At 36.8% G+C, this 20,716-nt stretch overlaps 3 protein-coding genes across 3 annotated transcripts; 1 reads left to right on the top strand and 2 right to left on the bottom strand.

The window, feature by feature from the left end:
• Positions 1 to 2,430: 2,430 nt before the first annotated feature.
• On the bottom strand, positions 2,431 to 5,047 carry LOC131659030 (uncharacterized). Its single transcript, XM_058928275.1, has 5 exons — positions 4,774 to 5,047; positions 4,245 to 4,686; positions 3,249 to 4,159; positions 3,006 to 3,159; positions 2,431 to 2,614 (listed from the first exon to the last, which is right to left on the bottom strand). Exons 1-5 carry the CDS (start codon positions 5,045 to 5,047, stop codon positions 2,431 to 2,433), a joined length of 1,965 nt encoding a protein of 654 aa, XP_058784258.1.
• A 7,587-nt stretch (positions 5,048 to 12,634) lies between these two features.
• Positions 12,635 to 15,156, bottom strand: LOC131659029 (uncharacterized). Its single transcript, XM_058928274.1, has 13 exons — positions 15,019 to 15,156; positions 14,792 to 14,935; positions 14,498 to 14,616; positions 14,292 to 14,419; positions 14,107 to 14,197; positions 14,016 to 14,034; positions 13,878 to 13,919; positions 13,633 to 13,790; positions 13,412 to 13,532; positions 13,160 to 13,330; positions 13,022 to 13,063; positions 12,880 to 12,939; positions 12,635 to 12,799 (listed from the first exon to the last, which is right to left on the bottom strand). The coding sequence occupies exons 1-13, from the start codon at positions 15,154 to 15,156 to the stop codon at positions 12,635 to 12,637; spliced, it is 1,398 nt and encodes a 465-aa protein (XP_058784257.1).
• Positions 15,157 to 18,500: 3,344 nt separating this feature from the next.
• On the top strand, positions 18,501 to 20,129 carry LOC131659028 (uncharacterized). Its single transcript, XM_058928273.1, has 2 exons — positions 18,501 to 18,854; positions 18,939 to 20,129. The coding sequence occupies exons 1-2, from the start codon at positions 18,501 to 18,503 to the stop codon at positions 20,127 to 20,129; spliced, it is 1,545 nt and encodes a 514-aa protein (XP_058784256.1).
• Positions 20,130 to 20,716: the final 587 nt, after the last annotated feature.

The raw sequence follows: 20,716 nt of genomic DNA, 5'->3' as shown, positions 1-20,716 counted from the left end.
CTGAGATAAATGTTTGAAACTCAGACATTGTTAAAAACCTCTTTATACACAACATTTGTAGTTTTCCCCTTGAATTTCTTTTCTTCATCATGTATCAGTATTTTGATTCCCTTTTTTGTTGTTACTCTTGACAATGCAACATAAATCTGGCCGTGTGTAAATACATCTCTTGGTATGTACAAACCGACATTATCCAATGTCTGTCCCTGTGATTTGTTGATTGTCATAGAATAGGAAACTATAATAGGGAACTGTCGTCTATTCAGTTAGAATGGCCATGGTGATTGGGATGGTGACATGTCCATTCGAGGTATGTAAACCAAATTTCCCAAACCCTTACCGCCCATTATTGAAGCCTCGAGTACATGGGCTGCCATCTTTGTTATGCACAGCCTTGTGCCGTTACACAAACCTTCAGATTGATCTATGTTTCTCATGAGCATTGTAGGTGTCCCAACCTTTAGTTTTAAGTGATGGTTAGGCAAACCTGATGTTCGGAGGGAACTTAGAAATTCTGGCGTGAGGATATCAACTACTGTTGGGTCATGAATCTCAGACTTGTCAACTGAATTTGCGCTGTAGTAGTCACGAATTTCTCCTGCATTTTTGACTGAACATAATTAGTAAAAGCATAAAATCAATTAATATAATAATTTAAATTATATATTTTTGTTGTTTAACCTGGCATTAAGTTAAGTATATGGTCATTGATCTGATCAACGATCTCCAGTGTAAATGCCAGTATTGCTCGACTTTTAAGGTAATCAACGGATTGGAAATTATTTATGAAATCAGGGTATGTGGTATTGACAATGGCCACAATTGGATCATCAAATTCTGTTATCAAAATATCAGGTGGTATGTCGATTTCGGCGGTGCCGTCATTAGGCTCAGATATTCGGCCCTCTCCTATTCTTAAAAGCCAATCTGAAAACTGTGCTATTTCATTTTTATCAGTCTGTGTCGATCCTGTTTGAAGCCGCATGGTTCTTGTCAATGTTAATACCTCAACTGAATGCCATATGTAAGATGCATTTATGGCACAGTGTACAATATCGGAACGACTGCCTCTGGGGACGACCGGTAAAATCTGTCTAAAATCACCACCGAAAACAACAACCTTTCCACCAAATACATCCTTGGAATTTTTGTTTGCACTCATAACATCTTTCAAAGTTCTGTCAAGCGACTCTATTGCATACTCATGTGCCATTGGTGCCTCATCCCATATTATAAGCTTTGTCTGTCGTAGCATGTCTGCAACATCATCGTTGAATTCAACCTTGCAAGTAGAATTGTCCATAGTTGGTACCGGTATCCTGAACTTTGAATGTGCAGTTCTACCTCCTGGAAGTAACAAAGATGCTATACCGCTAGTTGCAATAGTTAAACATATATCATGTTTTGATCTTAAAGCTGCTGCGAGTGTTCTCCACATATATGTCTTTCCGGTACCACCATAACCATGAAGGAAGAAAACGACAGGATTCTGAGACTCCACAGCTTGCATAATTTTTTCATAAATACCTCTTTGCTCATCTAAGAAATATAATAGTGAGGGTAAAAGAGTGTTAAAATAATCGATTGATTGAATTTCAAAGTGTAAAATAAAATGAATTTAATCGATGCAATAGTAACCTGTAAGAGCAGCAAATAGATTTTCAAATTCCGAGTTCATTGATGTTGTATCGTAATTACGCTCATCATATATGAGTTTGTTTCCCAACTGTTCAAGTATATAAGCATTCGGATATGGAATAGGACTAAAATCCTTTAGTGTCCTTCTATTTGCTTGAAGCAGTTTCTCAATTTCTATTAAAGTCAAATTTTGTAACTCTTCTTGTGTGAGGACTAATTCTGCATTGATATGAGGAATTGAGTTATAATACTGTTGGTAAGTCATCTGTAGATTGTTATTAAGAATTCTTTTGTTTTCTATTTTATTTTGCCTAACAAACCTGGATTTGCAGCCAACGCTCTTTGTGTATGTAAGACACCATCAGATAATAGGAGCCAAGATTATTCCCAAACATGTGCAGGGCGATTAACAGCACCTGACAAAAGCATGACGACAAACAGTTTTCGAAGAAAATGACCTGTCCCCCAATGACTTGCCTCCTTTATAGTAGATATGTATTCATTGTCGTCTTCAAGAAATACCATTGCAAAGCACGCATCTCTAAATGTATCAAACTGGATGTTACCCACAGTCCTGATTTCCTCATAAGTTGTTGGTCCTTTTGCTACCGTCAACATCATGCGGAGGTAAAACAGTTCACCAGCTGTTGGCAGAACCCATATGAGACGTCCAATGGTGAAGCCTTTTTTACGCGGTTTCCATTCTCTTTGTTTTTTGTGATAAACAAACTTTGAGACAAATTGACCATAAGTTAATGTTCGTGCTTCTTCATATTTAGCATTTGCCACCATTCATGTAGTAAACATTGATTCAGTCACACTTGCAGTTTCCAGCACATTTTCCATGCGTGCATAATCTGTATAGTAGATAGGTTTCTCCCCAACCAAATGGTAGAACATACGTTCCACAGCCGGTTTTCTGCCATGAATATTGTAAGAGTAAATGCACCAGCATGCTTCACTGGGGGAGACATACCTGCAATCGAGATATTATTGGATTTCATCAACAGGTTGATTGTTATTTGTTGAAACTGCTGCTGTTATTCTATCATAGCCTTTATTGATATATTTGAAAAGATATTTTATGGAAGTACTCTGATTACACTATTCCATGTTTATATGTGCCTAGTATTTCATAAGAAATCTGGTGTTATATGGAACCACATGTCTGTTGTCCAAGGTGATACCATTTTTTTCAATAGTGAAGGTTTTTAATCTTCTCCTATAAAGTGGATATCCCTCTGCATCAACAATAGTGTGTTCAATAAACTTTTTGGGATAGTTTAGAACATCTTCCATTCTTCATACATTGTGAGCTCATGCACGCGAGGCCACAGGGTCCATGCATCATATGTGCCTTAACCAACTTGTATAAATTGGGATGAACAGTCGGGTCGGGAATTTCAGCAGAAATGATGTTGTCTATGTCAGATGGTGTTGGGTATTTGCTCTGAGGGTGTAGGAATATCAATATGAGTGCATGTGGCAATCCACGCTTTTGGAATTCAATGGTGTACATATCTATAAAATTGAAAGTTAGTTTGATGTAATATTTTGGTACTCCACAGACATATGATTCAAATGTAGTATAATTAAATGAAACAACTTACATGCAATAACTTTTCCGACGACATGGTGTTTTGTAATATCATCCATGAGGGTATCAAACTTTATTTTGAAAACTTTTGAAATGATATATGGCCTATCATGGGGTTGTAGTCTTGTTCCTGACAATGCTCTTTTAATTTCAGGCCAATTTGGGTTGCAGGTAACAAATAAATCAGGGAATCCCAATCGACTTGAAATGGCCATATCGTCAAAATATAGTTGATCCATATATATCTTGCTACCAACAAATGTTGATGGCAAAAGAACTCGTTTCCCTCGCTTTTGGTGTTCATTTCTTCTATCGCCATCAGTTTGAGTGGTCAAATTATTATATTTGCCCACTCTTAACTTCGATTGATTATCCCTCAACCAATTCAGTCGTTCGGATTCCATCATAGCATAACCGTCGACTAAGAATTGTTGAAATATACGTCTTGAGTAAAGTAGTGTTTTTGCCTCTTTGTGACGTTGTTGTAACCGGTAAGAAAACCAATCCTTAATGCTCTGACGGTTTTTCCTAGTGACCTCAGTTTCATGGCGATATTTGTGCATTATATTTTTCCTGTAACCATCTTCCCCATAAGGAAATATAAGAGGATACTGATATGCCAAATATGCTGGGTGAAACTCATCTATTCGTTGCAAACCACCATTGCGGCGCTGAATTAAGATGTCCCTTTTATCAGCAGAATCAATGTCTCCCACAATGAGTGCAGCCACTTCTAAGACAGTAGGTTTGTTGTAAACACGGCCATCTTCGGATCTATCAGAAATAAGTCTGGGTTTTAAATCTGTGAAAGAATTTGTTCTAAAAACATCCCTTGCCATTCTAAAAGCTTTGGCATGAACATTGTGCTCATCTAACATTAGCTTGAGCTTATTGACAACGGGTCGCTCGATGCCTTTGTTGTCCCTGTGTATTTTTGGCAGTCATGAATAAATAGTTCAACAAAATATTTTTATAAATAAATTGTGTAATTGTGTCTGAGCAGGCTTACTTGAAACATTTTATTCTGTGTTCAACTTCATTGTCCGTGTCGTAGATATATAATTGAGCATATTGCAGAGCTTTTCCGGTTTCTGGTAGTAGTGTACCAATTCGATGACAGGTCTGACCCTGTAGTCTCAAAGTAGGGGGCCCTCCTCTTTTAGAGTATGTTGTGTCGAATTTCATTCTGGGGGAGGTGAATGAGAACATTGCGTTGTATGTTCGTATGTTAGCCTGGTTGTTTTTACTGTCTGAATATGTTTTATTAAATAGAAGATCTTGCAACACCTGTGGAGGTTGCTCAAGGAACTGGAGAACAATTTTTCCTCCACGGAAGCAACGATGAAACCGAGGAATTGCTGTAATTTTGTGTCTATTCACTTTTTCTTGGTACCACATACATGCTTGGCAGTGTGCACATTCATAATTTTGGTCTCCAATATCGTAATATTCTGAAAGAAGAACGCACAATATTGAATATGTCTATTAATAGCAGAAGTGTACATCATTTGGTTATTAGTGTATGATATGGGATATACCTTGAAGATGGGCCTCCTGTAATTGTGCTGACACTGAATCCTCCTCAGAGTCAGAACTATTAGAAGAATTTAAATTATTGTCAGAGTTGGAGTCATCATTGTCCTGATAATGAGACCCAACTGACATATTATGATTTGAGGTAGATGAATGATCGATGTTCTGACTTTGACTAACAATGTTATTTGAAATTTGAACCCCACTATTTTCAGTATTGAAGAAATTTCTCAATCTTTTTCTGTTATCCAATATTATCTTCCTTCTCTTTCTAGCCATATCCGTTTCAACAGTGGTTTCATATGTTGTAGAGGATGTAAAATTAAGATTTAAATGGGAAGTGAGGTTGTTTGATCTGACACCATTTCAATAATCCCTCTTCGCTTTGAGAATAAGTTTTCTCCTATTTTTTGCAATTGATGTTTGAGGACCAGTGTTTTTAACAACATCTGTTACCATCACAAACACAAAAATATGATGAATAATACAAATAAGATTGATTTGTATAGGTTTATGCACACTATATGAGATGTATAGCATGCTACCTCATGGCTTTGAATACTAAAAGTTTACAGTTTCTAATTGAAGGGGCATTGGTGGGTTAAAATGTCATGAATGCAGTGTTGATTTTAATTTTTATTTTCATAGTTGAATATATATGAAGTTGGAACTGAATATGAATAGAATGATAGTTATAGATTTAAATTACCAATTATCCACCCCTTATAACTGTTGTGTGTGTTAAATGTATTTAATTTAATTTATATAGGTTAATTATAATATTTTATTTGATGCATGTGTTACTATTTTAAAAACACTTTAAGTAAAAACTAATATTACAAGTAAATAGAAACTGAACAGTTAACCCACTCTCTGCATGTACAAAGTACTTGTTTTCTCTTGCACTGAATAGAAGTTTAGCATTGCAACTGGTTGTCGGTTAGGGTTTTCTACAATGGAATCTTCACACGGAGGTTCTTCTGTGTGGATTCCTTCTGATGATGATAATGATTTCAGGTATAAGCAGTTAGTTTTATTTCACTTTTGTATTGGTGTACAAAATAGGGTCTATTGTTATACAAAATATGGTAGTGTGGTAATAACAGTTATAAGCAGTTAGCGATGGGTGAAGTATCAATATAGTTTAATGTTGTATTATGTGTGATATTTGTCAAAAAATCAAATGCCAGTTGTAATACGGTGAACTGACGTTAATTTTTTGTCGCGGTAAGCAAGAGTCGCCACCGACTTTTATTTATCCAAATTATCAGAAAGGCTAAAAGAACAGGAAAAACCTTTTAAATAAAAAAACTGAGTTCGGGGGTGTTGGCTGGAGATTTTGTTTAAATGAAATATTCTTTGAAGGATTATGATTCGAAGAAAGATGGTTACTGATGACCATTTCTGAGATTAAAAATGGCTATTGATGGCCATGTTTCGAGGATGTTGTTTGAGTTGGAGTGAGGATGGTTAGAATTGGAGCTAATTCGATGTGAATTATCTTTAAAGACTTAAACGTTTTTGCGAAATAAGAAAGGTACTGAAGCTTAACGTGTTTTCGTGACATTCTCGGTTCTGATCACGTTGCCACGCGTCGAAAGAGGATTCAGGCGGGAGGATTTGAATTTCGAAGTAGTCTGTGTAACCGAACAAGGACAAATGGCATCCCAGGGATTCTTGTGAGCAACGTGGCATCAGATTAGTGTAGGACCGTTAGGGTCGAAATTAGTATAAATAAGGGTCTTAATGTTAGGATTTCGTGTGTTCATTTTGTACAAATCACTCACAAATCACTCAAGTATCAAGTGTTTAGAGAACGAGTTCGCTGAGAAATGTACGCATGACACCAACACCATTTTAAATACATTTGTATCTTTCTTTAGTCAAGTATCTTTTCAATTTCTTTATTTTCTCCGTTTAACTTTCATTTCGAAGCAACTTTACGTTTCTGCATTTAACATTCTAGCACGTTATATTCTTGCACTTTACATTTCTGCAATTTACACGCTTTTGTTTATATTTTCTTTGTCGAAAGTCATATTGACATGTATAACAAGTGTTGTTTCAAGTGAATAATCATACGATCATATCACAAACAAGTTTTCTTGAAGTTGGAACAAACAAATATGAACTAAATCATATCAAAAGACAATTGTTTGACTATGTCCTAGGATCAATCTAGTCGATCCTGCCAGTAACCAAAGTATATTTTATAGTTTGGAGGACTAGCGGTTGTTTACCGGAAATCACCGTAAACAGGGGGGTAATTTATGCAAAGGGAAGGTGTAAGGCACCCTTTGCATCCTTGGTTTTCCATGGGCTCTTAATTGCTTTGCTCTTTTGAAAGAAATGTAGAAGAAGAGAATACGGACTTTAGCTCGTAAATGAGCGTAGCCTTATTGAAGGTTTATGAAAAAGTGTAAGAAAAAGGATTTTAAACCAGAGCAAAGCAATTAGGGGCAATTACCTGGTTAGATGAAAAATGTTCTTTAGCCTTTCAGGGTGAAAGGGTCTATCCATACCATAAGAGGGCAGGAAGTCTTTCATTTGGATGTTTACGGGTCATTGAATTATCGTTCGCCATAAGACTGTCCCATGCCATAGAGGGGCAGGTAGTCTAAGGGAATGATCAGAATAGCCTTCTTCATTAGGCAACCAGAGGACACCTCAGCACTTCGTAGGCAACTTCGAGGGACGAGGTCATATTTGGCGAATCGAAGGCAGCATCATTAGGGACTTATGACCATTGAATGAACCGAGGGCAACATTGCTAAGGTATCCTCGTATTCGAGGGACAAGGCTATTCTGCAAAAAACACAAGGCAACAGGCAACAAGAGGGGTACCATAAAAGGTGCGTGGGTGCAACAATCACGTGATTAAATTCAGAATAAGTTATCTTGTAATTAGTTATTCTAAGTTCAATTCAAAGTTATCACTCCCTAGGATTACTAACCACGCAATAATAATATAATATCACAGTTTAAGTGCCTTCAAGGCCAAACAATACACCAGAAAGCAGTTACAAAAAAACATTATGGGAATGGGAAAAAGGGGTAAGAGCCAGCAGTGCAATAGGTCTGACGCAAGTAATAATTAAAGAAAGTAAATCAGATAAGTTGTAGGGTTACCGACTATTGAGTTTTGACGGTTGGCTAACCCAGAAATTTAGGAAAAGAAAAAATAGAAAACCAAGGGTGAGTGCATTATCGGTTCACTAACAGTCGAGGCTAACTTTAATCTGATAAAAATAAAGTACAATAAAAATTAAAATTAGAATGGAATAGAACTTATCTTTGATCTGATATGGTTCGTAGTCGGGGGTAGCCTCGAGGTTGACCCTGAAAAATTGGCAAAGGCAGACAAAAAAGGCAGTGAGTGCAGAAAGAGTCCATTGAATTTCGAGGACAAACCTCAATAACAATTTTATAAGGCAAACAAATATTTAATAAAATCGAGACTTAGCTTCGTAATAGGCGTGGCGCATAGTCGGAAGATGTCTGGTGATTATCCTGAAAAAATGCACAAAGAATATATTTTCAGTATAGCTGATTCTTGCAAACCCTGATTCGGGCACAAATTAAATAAAAAACAGATTTAATTAATTATTGGTTTTTCAACCTAATTAATTAAATCGGTCAGAAATATATTTTCGATTTAATTTTAAAATGCTAAGATTTATTTTTTATCAATTAATCAAAATTAATTTGCTAACAAATTAGACAATTTAAACTATTTTAAAACAAATAAAATAAAATCGAATAATCGATGATAAAAAAAAGTTTGTTAAACTAAAAAGTTATTTTTTAGAGTTTTTAGAAAAAAAAGGAAATTTGTTATATAAACTATATATATATATATATATATATATATATATATATATATATATATATATATATATATATATATATATATATATATTTTAAAATAAATAAAAATGGTTTATGTAATAAAAAAAGTAAAAAATTTTGGAAAACTTAGCTTAGGATCCTGTGCGGCGTACGCTGAAGGTCTACCATGCACCTGCGTGTTCAGAGACGTTAGATTGGCCTGGGGAACGATCTGATGGCCTTGAGACGAGGCTGCATCATGAGGCTCCGTGGGCGTGGCATACCGGATCTGGAAATAAGTAACTCAAAAAAGAAAACAAAATGTGAAACTGCCCCATGTGAGAATCGAACAGGGGTCTCACTGATTACCAAGGGCGTGCCTGCCATTCGTGCTGCGCGTTTCAACTGTAATATAATTTACCTTACAAATTATATACATGAAAACAAAATTCAAATACTAAAACACGCGCGCCAGGCCCTGCGTCATCTTCTCCATCATTCCAATCTTTTGGCTACGATTTTGCTGGCATTTAGCTACGACCTTTTCATAGCCATAATCTGCAAGTTTCAAACTCACGACACAAGTGCAATAAATCATAAACAAGAACCCAGAAAGACTATAAATGAACTACGAATTCAATGGACCCATCGATTTGGCCAAAAAATCACTCCTGTACAAAACCCCCATTGGAGGAGCATAGAACCCTAACAATGGCAAAACGTCGTACCTACGTTCTAACTGAAATTAAACCATCCAGCCATGTTCTATGTGTCACGATACTCAATAATATACGATAAAATAATGTTTATAATGCACGTAATGTCACAATCGAAACCTGAAAAGAAACTGACCAAAACGTGATTATGTTGGTATGATTCGTGATGCTCCTCCGCCAGGGAATGATTGGAACTGCTTCACCACCTTCCAAGGATTGTCTCCGGTTGATCAAAAGCCCCTGAGTCCTTCTAAATTTGCAAAACGACTTTGAGATTTTAGGAGAAAAGTTTGAAGCTTTTCTCGAGTTTTTTTCTGTCTGCCAATCCTTATTTTCATCCCCTGTGCATCTGGAAGTGTCTAAGTACTTATAGGGAGCCTATTAGGTCACCATAATTGGATCAAATCATATTGAATCATGCCCTTGATATTTGGTTGGAAATCATTCTTGAAATTTTCTAATTTTAGTCCAATCTCAATCTTTTTCTCTCAATATTGCCTTGCACGAATTATATGATGAATATTGAATATTATTGATGATTGATTATGATTGAAATTAAAAGTAAAATCCAATCTTTTCAATTTTTTCTTCAAATATTGATTAAATATATGATTTAAATGAATAAAAATTCAAATAAAATCAAATATTCATAATATTTTCGTGGCAATTAAATTTGAGGCCTTGGATGACTTGTGGATCAAGATTGGGCCATAAAAAGTTGGGTCCCTTTGCAAGAAAATCCATTTTGAGCCACTTTTGTTTCACATTTTTCTTCTAAAATTTCCCAACTTTGACAAGGCATATCTCCCTCATTTTTTAAGATATGGAGGAGTTCTAGGACTTTTTGGAAACCTCAAGATGTCCTCTACAAGCAACTTTGGAAGCTTTTTTCCGTTTGAGGATTTTATCTTGATGATATTGGCTTTGACAAAAAACTGCTTTCGGTTGACTTTCAAAAAGGACCTATAATCTTTTGATCCATATCTCTCAAATGAATCATTTTTGGACTTGGCATGTGAGAGACAAAGTTGTAGAGAATTCAATTTCCTTCAAAATGAACTTTGGATGGAAAATTTCTGATGTTCCATGTAGGAGTTATGACTGGTCAAAGTTTAGTTGACTTTTCCTATGAAAACCCTAATTTAGAAACTTTTGGAACTGTTGATTTCTGATGTTTCCTAGATGAACCATGATCAATTCTTGATCAAATGGTGAATGATACTTCAATATAAGGATGTTGACAAAAAATCAGGAGTTTTGACTGTACTTTGACCATAGTTGACTTTTAGGTCAAACCAGTCGCATGTTGATTTTCTGAGCAACTGAGTGACCAATCCTTTGAATTAGAGCTTGAAACTTGGCATGAGTACCCTTTGAAGCATATGAGAGGCCATGGGATCCATTTGAGGTCTTAGAACTTGATTTCACTTTGAGAAATATAAAACCTTAGTTTAGAGGCCATTGTTTAGGAGAGAGACTGCATGCTTCCTTTTTGTGTATCTTTGAGCATTTGAAAGTCAGATGGACTGAAATATGAATAAATATGATGGGCAAATTTTGGGGTATGACTCCAGTGAATGGCTATTGGGGTTTTTTATTGTGGGATTATATAGTTAGTTTTTGTTTTATCAAGTCTGTGTGGATCCCGTGCTTGCTCGGTATATAACTATTGCTTAGTAAAGAATGCTTCATATGTGGGTGGTTTTTAATCCATATTTGATGTTGGAACAACAATGATCAGGCAATGGAAATCATAGGAGAATTGGTAAAGGAAACAGGGTATGATCCCAAGATGGAAAGAAAACGCAGGAACAAACAGCGCGATGTAACCCCTGGTAGTGTTGTGTCGAATATTAATGTTGGTACACAAAATAGCGCAGCTGTTAAAAGCAATCACAATGCAGGACCTACAAAGGTAAAAGAGGAAACAACAGACATTGACACAAATGAAATCAAAGTTTCAGAAGTTGGTGAAGCAAGTGGATCAAAAGAGGCTAAGAAAGGAAGGCGTAAAGTGGTGAAAAAATCAAAGGTCGGAACAGACATTACTGTAGACCGTTCTACAGGTGCTCAAATTTTTTTCTGGAACACTCATGTTACAAATGCTAAATCTACACAGCAGAATGCAATGGTAAGGAGACATTTGAATATGATCATCATGTTATTGAAAATATAAATAGTGTATAATGTTAATAGTTTCTTTATTTCCTGTATGCAACATTTCCCTAAGGAAATCGCAACAAGATGCCTCCGTCGCTTTCAAGATGAAATTAACCTGCTGCATGTGAGGATGAAGAACATTGTTACCTGTCAGGTCCACAAAGCTAATAGAAAGGGAATACCCCAGCTATATGAAAAGTACATGGTCCTGGGATGGTACGAATTTGCCAAATCTCTTAACCTACGTAATGGGGATACAATAGTGTGGAGTATGCTGCAATTCTCTCCGTATATCTACGTGAAGGTTGAAAGACAATGAATTAACTGCTGTTATCAGCTAACCTTGTACTATAGCTGAATTTTAATGGTTATATTATATGTTGAGAATGTTTTTTTGGTACAGTGGGTTTTATATATTCTACTGTATGTTATTTTGTAAGCACCTTAGCCAAAATGGGAACATACTAATATTTTGTCTATTTGAAGATCTAATGTATAATCATTTTCGGGACAAACTTTTGAAGTTCTCCTATTATATTCTTTTAATCCCCTCTGATATGTTGTTAGTTAAAATCTAACCTGTCACATAAGATTGTATCAGCATTATACTAAGATCAGTCATAAAATTATTTATTGATAGTTAACATAGTCAAATGTTTAAAGTTTTGGTGTTTCTTTGTGAGGCACAATCAATGTTTCATCATACAATGTAATGAAAGAATGCTTAGGTTCTGTAAATACAAACAAACCGTTTTTCGCGACATACATTATTTTAACTACATGCAGTAGAATATTCATTAGTATATCACGGTCAACATCGGATCATTATGTAAAGTTTATATTGTTGAAATAATAAAAAAGCAAGGCCACATTATAAGAAGTAAAGTTAAAATGGAATGAATGGTATATGTTCAAAAAGAATCAAAATAATTGATAATAGTATATATAATATGTAGTAGAAGTTGAATCATTTGAATATAATATGTCACACAAACCATAGACATCCTTAAATCAAAATGAACATAACAGAAGCACATAGCCAGTATTCATGCACTATTTATTACAGAAAACCAAATCACACACATGTTTAAAAGCAAAGGAAACTAACATCCAGTTTTTATAACAAAGACATAAGCAAAACACACACTAAATAACAATAGATTTAATCAATCTTCTCCATTTTAATTATCTTCTTCAGCTTGTTTGATGACAGTTCTCCATCATGTAATCCGTCCAAATTAGTGGATTCACTTGATGCACCAGGAAAATGCCTCTTACCAGCAGGTGTGATAGCATCAGGCTTGTGCTTAGATGTACTTTCCAGGTCCTGCAAGATAATGATGAAGAGTATTAGTCAGGAATATTGATATAAATGTAAGGAGGTAAGTGTGTTGCATTGAAACTCACCGTAACCAATTCACAGTCTTCATTGGCATCTGTTTTAGCCTCATCAACACTCTCTTTAATCTATATATAGTTTAACACAGTTTTCAGTATAATATAATCACAGGAAAAGCAAAAAAAGGCATACACAGTTTAAAATTTCTACCTCTAGAGTCTCAGGTATTACAGTTTGGATTGGAATAGGTTCCTTGAGAGTTTAAAAAACAAAATCAAAATCAGTCGAAAGATTGTTATAATAGCAAGTCCTCTTTTATAAAACGAATGACAGTTTATAAGAGCTGACCTCATATGTTCCCCACTTTTCCTTAAGTTGCTGGATAATAGGATCATTTTTTATAATCATAATGACGGAACATTTCTTCCAGCGTGGATGCCACTTAACCTTCATAGCCATTTCCAACTTCAACAACTGATCAAGTGTTAACGGGAAGTCCAATGGATCAGTAATTCCAGCCTATTTAAAGAACCAGCTGTATTAGTGTACGCAGAGTATTGAAAAGTACATTCTAATTCGTGAGCAGAATATAAATATAACCTGAATCATAGTGTTACGATGTTGGGATGCAGATAAACCCAAGAGCATTTCACATTCTCTGTTCCAGAACACAAAATTGCAGCTTTTTCCCCCATGAGTAACCTCAATCTCAATCTTATACCTGAAACATCATAAGAAGTCACTCCATTTAAAAAGCAGACAACATAGAAACGACACAAACATGACAGAAACAACATAGATTAGGTGAGAACAACTAAAACCTAAGGACTTCAACCATGGTTTCATGACCAGCTTCACACTGAAATGGGGGGCTGTCTCCACACGCTATAGATTGACACATATAACAGGCACGATAGTACCATCCAAATGGAGATGCGACTAATAATTTTGTTGTAGAAACAGTAGCACAAAATGTAATCTAGACAAAGAGTAGTCAATATCAGAAATTTGGTTCACAATAAATGATGAGGTTATAATTATAATATGGAAAAATAGTAAGACATACATCCGTAAGTTGAATAATCTCAGCAATAGGTAAAACAACAGCCTTTGAGAACAATTATTGCACAGGAGTCAGCTGTTGATTTTCAGAACTCTGGGAGGATAATTGGGAATTCCCTCCGAGTGGATCAGACAGGGTTACCCTGCTCTCCTCAGGCATTCTGCAGATCATGGATCATTATCAAAGTCATGAATAAAATAATTGCACATAATGGATGATACTAACAACATACCTATCAATAAAGTCTTTCATGACAGGAAAATCAACATCAACACATAAAAGGATCACATTGTAGGTGTTTGTCACAGACAGAGGATACTTTCCTGCAAATTCAAATTATACCTTGTCAATGGATTTATCACAGATTTTGTAGTTTTAGTATTAATTTAAAATGATTTAACTAAGTCATGAAATAACCTTCTTCTTTCACTTTGGCATACTGAAGCAACACAACTGTAGGGAGTGATACAGCAACCCTAACTTTGTTAAACCTGATGAACTGATCCGCGTATGATTCCCACAGAGTACAGTTCAACATGTTGTTGCTAAACCATGATCACAACACATTAGGGTATATCACATGATTCTACTATCAGGGAGTCTTATGTATAACAAAAACAAACCTGTGGTCACGCAACATCATGCTAATTTGCTGCTTCTTTGCGCCCGACTCAGTCTGTGCATAACCAATACTATCCACCATTCCAACGACATCTGAAAGAAATATATTAATTTCACACAGCTAAAAGGCATCAAAACATGAGATAATAAAACATCCAAAAACTATACTCACGAATCAGGACATGTTTGTCAAACTTCCCTGTTATGATGTCCGGAAAACTTGTAAAATAAATCGATTTCGGGGGTATCTCATGTTTGTCTTCATCAAGAACAGACGTTCCAGCAGTAAACTTTACCATATATTTGTGTCCTGATGCCTTGAACGCCAGAACATAAGGCACCACCTTAAAATTAGATACAGTATAAGTATGCCCTAATAGGCATTTTTCGGTGAACACCGACACATGTGGTGCTGGAACAACAGCATGAATATCATCTCCCTGCGCCAGAAACCAAAAAATGTTCCAAATTATATAAACATACGTAAATGATAAACATGCCGAAACATAAATAGGGTAATCACCAATTTGTCAACAAAGATCATTTCAAAATGTTCCTTGTTGTTAGACACAATATTCCATCTGTGGTGAATCCTAACAACAATCTTCCAAAGCTCTTTTCCATCGTTGATCTCTGCTATTCTCTCAACAGGCCTAGACATGATCATGCAAATTCACACTGCCCTGAATTATAAACGCAGAAGTTAGAAAGCATGGAAAGAGAAGAATGAAAGTGTCTGATAAATAGGAAAGCCATTTAAACATGTCATTATTGCGCATTGTGCAGTTTGGAACGTGGATAGGTACAGAATGATGAACAATGCGTAACTGCAACATCATGAGAAGCTGGGAGGGTGAAACTTCCACAGTAATAACTGCTGCAGCCCACCATGCAGAGTGAATGATGAGAGAATGATGTTTAACTGCCGATGCTGATGTGGAATTATGAGGGAACAGATGCTGATGTGAAAGGCCTAAGAATTGAGCAAATGGTAGACTCTTCTTATATGATAGATTTGTGAGATGAAGATCTTGTAGTGTACTTGTAGCTTACACTAATGACATGAGTACAAAAATAGTAGCATGATTACAAAGATAATAATTTTTTAAATGATAAACCATCATATTAAATTAAATTAAATTATTTTTAATATTAAAAAATTAATAGTCAATAAAGATCATATACTCCATCATCATTGAGACATAATTGATTTTAAATAAAAAATTATTAAGATTAATTTTGACATAATTAATGGATTGCTATTATTATTCTATAAAATTTTCAATTATATTATTTGATCATTATAGTTGTACTGGTGTCTATAGTATCCATTACAAGAACAATAGGATATCTCCTATTGGAAGAACAATATTACATCATCTATACACCTTTGCTTTGAAAAAAACATGATAGAAACATCTTGACAAAAATGTTGAATATTATAACACACTTGCAATTGCAAACATTACATAACACATTAAGATTGCAAAGTTGTATTGTAACATTCGGTACCGTATTTCCATCCATTAGTCGATATTAATTCATTTTAGTATAGATAGTGGATAAATATGGTACATATTACATTAATGGGCTTATATGGAAAAATAAGTCAATTGGAAGTAGTAAGAGGGCAGTATGGTTTTTTCCCCACTTAAATAGATTAAAGTCTTATTGGGTTTTACTTATTATCCCCCTTGGCAAACCAGAATTTATGAAATAGAAGTGGAGAAAGAAGGAAGGAATGTGAAAGGGAGAAAAGGAGAGTGGACCAAGAGCATTCCAAACCTTGCATGCATCCAAGATCAAGCTCAAGCTCAGATTTTTGCACTCAATCTTGTTTCTGTTTCATCCTCTTCATTTAGGTGAGTCCTTAGATAGAACTTGGGGTTTTACATGTTGAGATTATTTGGGGTTTAGGGATTTTGAGTGGAAATGCATCTATATTCTTGTTCAAACATGTTTTATATCCTTCTTCCAGTAGTATTTCGTGTATATGTTTTTACCATGCCCTATTATTCTATCAAAGAGGAATGCATGTGAAGATTTGGGGCTTGGGAACCCCAAACAGACTTCTGATTTTTCTGTGTGTAACAGAGTCCGCTATAGCGAACTGAGTAGCGAATAAGTCTGGGAGTTGACTTGATTTATTCGTTGGAGCTCGCTACCATTCGCTGTAGCGAATCGGGGCTTCGCTGGCAATTCGCAGTAGCGAACTGGCCTGTGTTGAAGAAAGTTCATTTCTGTTTGAGTTCGCTGTTACGAACAAATGTTCGCTGTAGCGAACTAGTCTGGTGCAGAATTCTGTTTTCTTCCCTTGAGTGCAGTTTGGTCTCGTAGTCAGAATCAGACTCCTCCATGTTCTATTATGCGTACCTGTTGATGGTATGCGACGCTGTTAAGCATTAGGTTTCAATACTTCCATTTAATTATTAAGAAATTGTGAATTATGCATAATTTGAATGTGCTGGTGCAACTACTATTAATTGTTCCTTAATGCTTTTATGAATGCAATGTGATGGAACATGAATAACTTCTAATGCTCGTTGTTTTGGTTAAACACTCGGGATTGATTGCATTGTGTGACTTGACACTTGATATGCATGTGTATGCTTGAATCGAAACGGGTCGAGGGCTAGGTTGAATTATGACTCGGGCTTTGTGATCAATGAGTCATCCCGAGCTTTGTGATTAATGGGACAGCCCCGGTCGTAGGATCCAAGGGCTCACACCTGAGCTACTGTTGTAGTGTGCTTGTGAGGGTCTGAAGGCTTTCCAACTTGGTGTTAACATACTTGCGTGCTCGGTATGGTGGGGTTATGTAGCCATGTCGGCTAACACATAATCGGTAAGTCACCTCTAGTGAAGTCAAGTAGATTAAGCATTTGGCTTTCACCCGATGGGCTTATGTGTCAAGATGGCGTGTTGTACTCGGCGTTAACACACTTGTGTGAAGAGGGTTAATGGGACAATGACGCCAATTAGGCTAAGGTCATCTTGCAGTGTGCTTATACAAGTCTCTTGACAATAGACATGGGTGTAACTCATCGAGGGTGTGTTTTATAACCTAGTCGAGGCGTTAACGCATTTCTGGATTCCCCTTACATGGGTATGGGTTTGCATACTTATTTGGTTTATAAAATTGTGTATTTGTGGCATGATGAGTCCAATGGTGGACAAATCCTTGTTTTCTCCGTACTTGTATCGGATGTGAGGATATACCCCGAATCAATGGTGGATTCGTTTTACTATGCATGTACCCTTTAGATCCGAGTGGACCCATAGGATAGGCGGACTCACTGAGATTTAGTAATATCATCCCATTCCTATTTTATCTTTTTCAGGTGGTTCGAGGCAAGATCGAGGCAAAGGCAAGATGGATTAGTCCTTTGGCGTTTCTTGATAGATACTTATCTTTTGTTCCATTTCGTGCTTATCTTAGTATTATGTTTTGGATGATGTACTAGCTTATGCGATGTATTATTTTGGCCATGATACATTCGGATTTTGTACCTTGTACTGATGATGTACTTTCTTTTCCACTGCAACATTATGTTATGTTGTCTTTATGTACCATTATTAGCATTACATGCATATTATTCTAGACATATATGTATGGGGTCTTATAGTTGGTATCAGAGCAGGTCAATTCTCGACAATGCTAAGACACATCGTAATGCAGTACAATTCTGCTTCATATGTGTATTGCCGGCATGATTCCTTATGTCTTACTTATGGCATTAAGCCTGATCAAGTTGATTCCGTGTGTAGGACAGACATGGAGATGGCTGAGCAACGCAGAGGTCCCGGAAGGCCCAGAACAAGAAATGTGAAGCCCGAGCAAGAAGCGGGGAATGCGGGCGTACCTTGGCAACTGATAATGCAACAAATGCAACAGCAGAATCAGATGATGATGGAGATGATGCAAGGTATGCACGGGCAACAACCTCCTGCTCAAGTTCCCGTTCCGCAAGCTGCAACGGGCTAGATTTTCGTGCCTTCTTTCGAATGGATCCTCCGGAGTTTGCAGGTGGTCTTGACCCGGTATTAGCTCATGATTGGTTGGCTAGTATGGAGAGGATATTCCAAGCAATTCAGTGTAATGAAGAGGAAAAGGTGATCTTTGCCACACAGAAGATGAAGGGACCAACTCTTAGGTGGTGGAATACCGCATCTACTTATTTCACTACTCAAGAGATTCCGAAGGATTGGCATCACTTCAAGGCGGCCTTTTTGGAAAAGTATTTTCCTAACAGTGTTCGGACCGAGAGAGAATGGGAGTTTCAGAATTTCAAGCAAGGCAACATGTCTGTTTCAGAGTATTCTGAGAAATTTGAAGACATGGCTGAATACTCACGACAGGCTATTTATGCTTCTGATGAGTTATGCAAGATTGATCAATTCTTGATGGGTTTGAGGGCCGACATTGCTCATAGTGTGTCCCAGAGGGAGTTCACCACATATGCTGAATGTTTGAGGCAATGTTATGTTGCGGAGAACAGTTTGAAGAGGGTTCAAGAAGAGAGGAACCAAAACAGGACTATTTTTAGAGAACAAGGGAGATCTACCCAACACTTGAAGCCCCGTAACTCTCCTTCAAAGAAGAAGCAAGGCTATGGTGACCAATCTAATCGACCTCCTTATTGTGACAAATGTAAAAGAAGACACCCTGGAGATTGCAAGCCCACTTCAGTTACTTGTTATGAGTGTAGCGAGCAAGGTCACATATCTACGTATTATCCCAAGAAGAAAACTCAAGAGAAGACTACAGGTCGTGTCTATACCTTGGATGCGAGAAAGGCCAAAGGAAACAACAACCTCATTGCGGGTACGTGTTATGTAAACAACCAACCTTTATGTGTTTTAGTTGATTGCGGAGCTACGCATTCTTTTATCTCTACCGAGTGTGTTTACCGACTTGGTTTGGAAGTTACTCCATTACCCGACCATATGGTCATTTCTTCGACAACGGATGATACACTGGAAGCTCGACTGATTTGTAAAGATTGTTCAGTGTCTTTTAATGGTCGTGACTTCCTGATCGATCTAATTTGTTTACCCCTCAAGAGACTTGATGTCATTCTTAGAATGGATTGGTTGTCTCCTAATTCGGTGTATGTTGGTTGCAAGGAGAAGGCAATATTCATTCCCGCAGAAGAAACCACTTCCGATGATGCGATTATCAAGTTGATTGAAGGTACGATCAACATGGTTAATTATCTTTTTTCTCAAGAAAGATCCTTTCTTTTAGTTCTTTCCAAGGAGCCTTCTGTAAGGATGGAATTGTCTGAAATTCCGATAGTGTGCGAGTTTCCTGATGTGTTTCCTGAGGATATCACTTCTCTTCCTCCGGAAAGGGAAGAGGAATTCTCAATTGACCTCGTTCCTGGTACTGCCCCTGTTTCTATAACTCAATATAGGATGTCTCCTATCAAACTCATAGAATTGAAGAGTCAGTTAGAGGAACTTCTAGCTAAGCATTTCATTCAGCCCTGTGTTTCTCCATGGGGAGCTCCTGTTCTTTTGGTGAAGAAGAAGGACAGAAGTATGCGTTTGTACATCGATTACCGTCAGCTGAACAAGGTTACCATAAAGAACAAATATCCCTTACCACGGATTGATGACCTCCTACATTAGTTGAAAGGAGCCAGGGTGTTCTCGAATATTGATCTTAGGTCGGGGTATCAGCAGATTCGGGTAAATAGCTCAGACGTACCTAATACTGTGTTTAGAACTCGGTATGGTCATTATGAGTTTTTGGTCATGCCTTTTTTGGGTGACTAATGCTCCTGCTATTTTCATGGATTACATGAACCGAATATTCCAACCGTATCTGGACCAGTTTGTAGTGATTTTCATAGATGACATCTTGGTGTATTCTTGAACTTCTGAAGAGCACGAAGAACATTTGCGGATTGTGTTGTCTACTCTTCGAGAAAAGCAATTGTACGCAAAGTTCAGTAAGTGTAAGTTTTGGCTATCTGAAGTAAGTTACCTTGGTCACGTCATCTTTGGGGGAGGCGTGGAAGTAGACCCTTCTAAGGTGGAAGCAGTGGTGAATTAGGATCGACCGAAGAGCGTGATAGAAGTCAGAAGCTTCTTAGGTTTGGCTGGTTATTACCGGAGATTTATCATGGGATTCGCTAAGTTTGCATTACCATTAACGAAGCTTACTCGGAAAGAAGTGGCTTTTGAGTGGAACTCCGAGTGCGAGCAAAGTTTTC

Source organism: Vicia villosa, linkage group LG3 (genome assembly GCF_029867415.1).
Source record: "Vicia villosa cultivar HV-30 ecotype Madison, WI linkage group LG3, Vvil1.0, whole genome shotgun sequence".
Classification (NCBI taxonomy): Eukaryota; Viridiplantae; Streptophyta; class Magnoliopsida; order Fabales; family Fabaceae; genus Vicia; species Vicia villosa.
This window is presented reverse-complemented; position numbering and strand designations above follow the sequence as displayed.

Coding starts and splice junctions, on each gene's coding strand:
- LOC131659030 (XM_058928275.1), bottom strand. CDS start 5,047: ATGGCTAGAAAGAGAAGGAAGATAATATTGGATAACAGAAAAAGATTG. Junction 4,687..4,773: donor ACAGGAGGCCCATCTTCAAG/GTATATCCCATA, acceptor TTCTTCTTTCAG/AATATTACGATATTGGAGAC. Junction 3,160..3,248: donor CGTCGGAAAAGTTATTGCAT/GTAAGTTGTTTC, acceptor TCAATTTTATAG/ATATGTACACCATTGAATTC.
- LOC131659029 (XM_058928274.1), bottom strand. CDS start 15,156: ATGTCTAGGCCTGTTGAGAGAATAGCAGAGATCAACGATGGAAAAGAG. Junction 13,791..13,877: donor AGATTATTCAACTTACGGAT/GTATGTCTTACT, acceptor CTCTTTGTCTAG/ATTACATTTTGTGCTACTGT. Junction 12,940..13,021: donor TAATACCTGAGACTCTAGAG/GTAGAAATTTTA, acceptor AACTATATATAG/ATTAAAGAGAGTGTTGATGA.
- LOC131659028 (XM_058928273.1), top strand. CDS start 18,501: ATGGATCCTCCGGAGTTTGCAGGTGGTCTTGACCCGGTATTAGCTCAT. Junction 18,855..18,938: donor TGGCTGAATACTCACGACAG/GCTATTTATGCT, acceptor AGTGTGTCCCAG/AGGGAGTTCACCACATATGC.